At 47.5% G+C, this 6,876-nt stretch overlaps 1 protein-coding gene; it reads left to right on the top strand.

Annotated features, from left to right (window-relative positions):
- The first annotated feature begins 2,037 nt into the window (after nt 1-2,037).
- CHC_T00003153001 (hypothetical protein) lies at nt 2,038-3,731 on the top strand. XM_005714218.1 is given in 2 exon segments: nt 2,038-3,333; nt 3,334-3,731. 1 exon segment carries the CDS (start codon nt 2,038-2,040, stop codon nt 3,331-3,333), a length of 1,296 nt encoding a protein of 431 aa, XP_005714275.1. The 3' UTR covers nt 3,334-3,731.
- The last annotated feature ends 3,145 nt before the right edge of the window (nt 3,732-6,876 follow it).

The following is a 6,876-nucleotide window of genomic DNA, read 5'->3' as shown; positions in this document are numbered from 1 at the left end:
ACAGTATTACATTTTGAGGATACTGTTGGCACATCATGTGAATTACATTTTTCCCCAGCGTAAGGACTTTTCTTCGAGATGCTCAACTCTATGTGACGTGTGGACACAATCGAAGGAGTCTAACGTCGCTGTCTGGATGCTGTAGATAGAGAAGACTTTGCAAAAAGGTTTTTTTTTTTTTTTTTTTTTTTTTTTTGCGACTTGCTGACACGTTTACTTACCAAGCACTAAAGGAGTAGTGTTTTGATTTTCCTAGCTAGGAGTCTTTCGAGAAGCGAGACCCAAGACGCTATACGAGCACCACAAGCCAATCCTATACAGTCCGAGTTGCTATCGCATATCTCTTCAGTATGCTCATGAGAGGTCATACCGTAGGACTTTTTCCTGTGCCATTTTGAGATGTTTCGGAGATTGCATGCACGATGTTAGCACGAGGTCAACTTACGGAAGTGCCACATCTAGCCAAGAATAGTTTCGCATTCGGAGAAGAAAAAGGGGATGTTGGAGCAAGCATGATGTTGCACATTTTTCTACGCGCTTGCCGGAAAGGTGGCATTGAACGATTGATGCCTGTAATTGTGCAGTACGAAAACTGTAACCGTAAAATACTCGTAGTTAATTCTGCAGAACGTGTATGAACGGTCAAGGGGGACGGCCAAGAATGAAATTGCGAATGCATGGTTTGCGTGAGCAGCAATGGTTTGTCTTGTGGTGCCACAATTATGATAGCATAATCAATTATGCCAGCATAATAATGTAATGGAATAATGGCAAGACATAGATGTTGAGCATTGTCATGAGTCATGACATGAATAATGAATGAATAAAAAAATCGTGATATTTCCCTTAAAAAAAAACAACTTTTGTCATGACTCATGACAAAAGTTGTCTATTTTTTATTTTTTTAGTGACAGGGCATGGGGATCCTCCCTGGAGGGAACAATAGTTGCACGGATGGTCTTATGAAAGGGACAGGGCAAGTGTTGATTTCGTAGAACAGCGACCTGGCGAGTTTTGTTCAAAGCATGCTGCGAGATACCGTGTGAGATGGGCACATCAAAATCAGTGGCCCCTCTGTACAGTACATAGCTTTTTCATGAGATGCCAAGCTGTGCGTGTGTATGGCACAAGCCCAGAACCGTGTCCAAGTCTTTAGGTTGTGTATAAAAGCATCCTGTTTAAATGACGGAAAAAACTCCCGCACCCGTTTTCTCCAATTTATCTCAATGTTGAACATACTTGTACCTCTAATGACAAGGGAGCACGCACAACGTTGGAAAAGTGAGCAGTCTGTGTGGCACATAAACGCAGCATACAAGGCCACATCTAACCCCTCGCTCGTACCCCCAAATGTCTTGTGGTGTCATCGTTGACTCTCCGTATTCTCTGTCGACACTTTACACCACAGCAATGACTACCGATCCTCTCGCCTCTTACATTCGCTCATTCTAATTCTTAGAGTACAGTACCGTCAAAGGATAGTCCAGCCTTTCTGAAAACCATGCATCGCAATGGAGGCAAATCCCTTTGTTTACCAAACTTGACGAGAAATGTTGGCCGGAAGGTATGGGCAAGTACTGCATCGCACCTCCGTAGCCAAGCCAGCGCGAATTGCCATTCTGTTCACTAGCTCTCGCCCACACGCCCGTCCGATGTACACGTTAGGTCACACGATGCCCAAGGTCATTTGCCCTCGCGAAGTTTCAGATGTGAAACATGATGAAACTTGTTCGTTTTATGATCTGTTGGCGCCTTCCCTCTATATTTACGTCACTTGGTATCCTTAGACTTCTATCCGCATGGACAATACGGGCAATTCAAACTCCCAGCGTCCTTCCACCCTCTTTCTACGGCCTCTTTGATTCGCAGATTTCATTCTGCAGCTATCCCCTGTAGCCCCCTCCCTACCCTTGCATCGTAAGACAACTTAGAATTCCATGCCCCTATAAAAGCCATCCCACCACCGCAGATCCTCCACACTTACTCCAACCATCCGCTTTCGACATACTGAAACACTTACTTCAGTTGGGCAGCAACATGGCTAAACTTGCTGTGATCTTCGCTTTCTTGTTCTCAACCGCGTTAGTAGCACAGGCAGCATCTGGCGCCAACTCCGTTGGTCATGTGGACCGTCAACTGACATGTAGTACCATCTGCTTCACCCTTCGAGGAGCCGAAGAACGCGCCGAAATCGACTGCCGTCGCAGAGGGCCTGGCTGTGCAGTAATTCCCTGTGAACGAAGCGGACGAACCGGTTTCACTTGTGGAGTCGCTCCGACCCCGACCCCGTCTCCGTCCCAGATCCCAATTTCCGAGGGCCCAATTATGGTCCCCACCATCCTTCAGTTCCCACCCGAGATCGAGATTGGTGGTACCATCAATGTTACGATTGAGGTTACTGTTGATGACCTTTCCAGCTCCACGATGGAAGACTTCTATTTGCTCTCCGATGCGACCGGCTCTATGGCTGAAGAAATTACGGAAGTACAAGAGAACTTTGATATGCTCGTCGACGCAAGAAGGAATGCATCTGGAGACGTAGCCTTTGGGGTTGGTTTCTACAGAGACGAAGAGGACATTCCGCCCTTCGAGAACTTGCAGTCTCTTACCACAAATCTCGGACTTGTCGATACAGCCATTGCTTCGCTCAACGCAGTCGACGGTGGGGACATCCCAGAGGCCAACTTGTTTGCAATCAGTGAGGTTGCCACTAATCCATCTATCGGATGGAGGGATGGTTCTCGAAAAATCTTAGTTTACTTTGGTGATGCACCGGGTCATGAACCGACCTGCCCTGCTGACAGTGTGCCTCTCACCCGTGATGTTGTCGTTGACCAGTTGAATGAGATTGGTATCGCCGTCGTCGCTACTAACTTCGCCGCGAGTAACACTGAAGGGCTTAACGCAGCCACGACAAGCGCGACTGGTACTAATTTCGGTTGCCCTGGTCCAGTCGTAAACAGCCCTTCAGGCCAAGCCGACGCTATCACGAGCGGGACTCTCGGATCAATCCGCAGGATCGCCGACTCTGACGCTGGAAGTCTTATTGATCAAATTCTTGACGCTGTGACAGCTCTCCCTCAAGAGCTCTCTGTTTCGACAACCGACTGTGATGGAAGGGTCGCAATCACTTTCAGGCCGGACCTTCCGCTTCTCATTGCAGCCGGTGAGACAAGGTCGATTGTTGAGGAAGCGACAATTCTGCCGGGTGCTTGCGAGTTCCCAGACGGCTTCACCTGCGAAATTAACCTCAATCTGAGCGGGGTCGGCGTGAGGCAGACGATCGCTACCACCTCAATTGCTGGCTGCGTCCCTGGTGACGGGTTCCCGTAAAACATTCTATCGCAAGGTCAGGAACAGACGGGGAAGTTGCCACCGTGGCAGGAGCTGTAGTCTCTCCATGCATCATATTCATGCAGTCGGCTGGGCTTCTGCTCGTGCGGTATGGCGACGTTTTCCAGTCGTACAGCACTCAGCCTTACAAAATTAGGATAGAAGCTCAAAGTTGAGTAACTCCCCATGATGACCAGAGAGACTTCTCAACGGGCTCGCTAGCGCAAATTAAAAGAATAATGTACGAATCCACGGTTGCTCCCTGTGGTTCCATCCAGATAGGTCAGCACAGTAGATAAGGCACAGCCACATAGGGCACTACAACTCAGCAGATAAAGTCACCGCCGGCCGCCCTCCCCCCCAGAGGAGAGAGGGCCATCGGTGTTCATGGCATCACACTCCTCATCTCAACGGGCCTGCTTCGAATACTTTTCGGACAGTTGACGTTTGCACATTGGCTGGCAGTCAGCAGTCCACCAGTGTGTAGTGAACCACCGCAGTCCTTCAGGGCGGCCCTCAGGGCCGGGAGTAAAAGCATTTCCAATAATTTTTCAACCAATACATTCATGCCAAGTTTCAGGGTGCTTGCGTGCTAGCACACCGAACTCTTCGTTAGGAACGGCCGGTCAGCTCCTTGACGTTTCCTCATCGTTTACTGCAAAACAGAGACACTAGGTTGAGAAGTGACCTCATATGACGTCACTTGTCTAGACACTAGCTAGGCTGTGAGATTGTGACACCCCTTGTCATTTAACAAACGGTACACTGCTTTCAGAGGCTTCTTGATAGGAGCGCAAGAGATTTGGGTACTTGCAGCTATCCGAGGCGGAAGAGCAAGTGTAGAACCGTAAGAGCTCAAGGTGCTAGGTTTGCGTCCTGCATTTTTCCCATATTGTTCCCGGTTTTTTGGCCGTTGGAAACTGTGAAGATACAATTTGTGTTGCTTCTTCCTTTGTACTAAGTTTGTACTACAAACTGTATCTTCATGATACATACTTCGTACCTAGCTCAGTTGCATGCTGTATGTATCCTTAAGGGTACAGTATACATGCTTTTCTGAGATTTTAATGTAGGGACATTCAAGTAACGAATGTCTTCGAACAAGATTGTTGCCATGCTTCGAAAAGAAAGGATACGGCTCTCATGCCCCGGCAGCAAATCTCCTCTTCATTCAACCCTGAAGATAGGAACAAAGAGACTCAGAATCTTGCCCTTGTAGTTGTGTCAAGCGAAATGACTGCTTCGCACCTGTATCCCTGAAAACCCTCTTATCGAGCAAGGTCCTAAACAAAGGCCATTTCCCGTCAACAGTGGCCTCATTAAGCCTTAACGTCTCTCAGCAAGCAGATGAAGCTCGGATGTATCAAAAAGCGAGACAATTCAAGAAAAAAAGTCAGAGGGAGTTCACCATGCGACATGAAAAAGCTAAGCAATCGCTCTTCGGAAATACTCATGCAGACGAGCCTCACGGTGAGCAGAGAGAGACTCAATCCACAGGAAAATTGGTTCCGACATGCTTTGAAAGTGGACGGCACGCAATCTCCATGCTTGCATTGAGGAAAGTTTGTCGAGAGAAGCCTACGCTGATGAGGAAAGACAGATTATATGTATGGTAGAGCGCCTTTAAACACACATGAACAGAAATCCGCATGGAGGGAATGGCAACGTGCATAGGGCGCTAGGTCGGTATTCTCAACGTCACCCAATTGGAGAAAAGTGACAACGCTCGACGCGCAGTCATTTTGGAAGGAACACCAGGGAAAAGTGCCAATGGACAATGGCAATACTGTAGCTGCCTACTTGCGAGAATTGCAGGGTTAACAGAGAACGGACTAAAATTGAGGACAGGATGATGAAAGAAATTATTCTCTTGTCGCAACAAAAGAATCTTAAAACTTCAAATCGTGCATATCATGAGTTGCTATTCGTTATGGTGTGCTTCCAACGGGGGATGCCAAAAGCGCGGGGATCGGGGTTTCTTCTGTATCTTGAAGCAAAATCTACAGAGATACAACACGCCTGCCTACAAAGTGATTTTCCTTGCCAATACGTAGTGGCTACGTATGAGAAGCGTAGTTGTGACAACTCGCGGAGGCTTCTTTTCCTCCAAGATGGTGAGACCATTCAGAAATACATACTACGGATCATCTCTCCGACGAAGTCAAATTTGAAGGTTAGTACCCAGGAACCTCCTTACTTCGCACATAGAGACAGTGGGCGCTGGCCTACAGAAGACATATGTTGCACACATATGACGGGTCAAGATTTGAGGAAGCTTAAATGTGTGCTGTAATGCCGTGGAGATTCACGGGACGCTAACACAACAATCTGCATGACATCTAGCACAAGCTGAATTCGCGAGGGAAAGGTTGCTGGCAATGAATGGCCTGGCACCAGACCATTCATGAGCACACGTTTTACGCAGCATCGTACTCTGGCCGTAGCACACTTAATTTGGTACTGTACCCAAGGGTACCTCGTTGCTTCCAGCACTATGATGACGGTGAAGGGACAGGCAACAAGCGGGCTTGCGATTCTCCATGGCTTGTAAGGCATACCTACTCATACAGTCCCTCGCGCAGTCTGTACAGATGTTCACGTGAACATATGGATGCGCAGATGCGCAGAAAAGGTTTACAAAAATGGAGTTGATGCAAGACAACCGATTTCGACAAGAAAAGAAAAATTGTTTCAGACTTGATTCTACGTAATGGTTGCCATTGCAGAAGTAAGGACGCGTTGGATGAAAACGCATAATCGAACAGCTCACAAACTACATAATAACAACAAACTTACCTAGACATTTAGTGGAAGAATGGTGCAGCGTGATAGAGATTTCCGGGAAAGCAGAACGAGCACGAAAGCAGTGGACATGCCGCCAAGGTAAAGTTTATATTAGAAGAGGCAATACAAGGGGGCCATCGTTAGGGCGGGAAAAAGTGGAATGCTTTCCCGGGAATGTGCCTGTGAAACAATTAGCCTTGCAAACAGGAGTCTGTAGTTAAAAATTGAGGAGGAGGGTAAAATGAAATGATCAATATGTTTGAATGGATGGATGCATACTGGTGGTGCTCGTAGGCTTCGTGGAAAGGAGAAAAGCGGATTTAGAAGGTTACGGTCGGATTTCACCGGAAACTGAAATGTGAAAGAGAACTGGCAGTAGGCATAAAAGTGAAGATATGTTTGAATGTAGAGCAGTGTTTGCGAGTTGCGTCGACGAGGCAGTGTAGCAGAGTGCGAGACTGGGCGCTGACACGAAACCATCGGATAGGACAAAGGAGATGTTCTCAGTGAGGCTGACGATTTGTTGCCAACACTAACGAAAAGCGTGATAGGTTGGTGAACTAGGATTCAACGGTGCTTGGTGGAGTGTGGCTGCAGATTGGGCCCGTAGAGTAGTAACAGAATAAGTATGCGGTGGGAAGAAGGGTTTCTGACAAAAGGATGTATTCAAAAACCACATCTTGTCGTTTTTGGAGCGGGTCCACAACGCATATGGTATGAGCCATATAGGGGTTTGTTAAGCAGGCTGATGGGGTGTGG

Source organism: Chondrus crispus, genomic scaffold (assembly GCF_000350225.1).
Source record: "Chondrus crispus Stackhouse genomic scaffold, scaffold_175, whole genome shotgun sequence".
Lineage (NCBI taxonomy): Eukaryota > Rhodophyta > Florideophyceae > Gigartinales > Gigartinaceae > Chondrus > Chondrus crispus.
The sequence above is the reverse complement of the archived record's forward strand: the minus strand, read 5'-3'. Positions and strand labels throughout refer to the sequence as shown.

Excerpts from the sequence above, each read along its gene's own strand:
- CHC_T00003153001 (XM_005714218.1), top strand. The coding sequence starts at position 2,038 with ATGGCTAAACTTGCTGTGATCTTCGCTTTCTTGTTCTCAACCGCGTTA.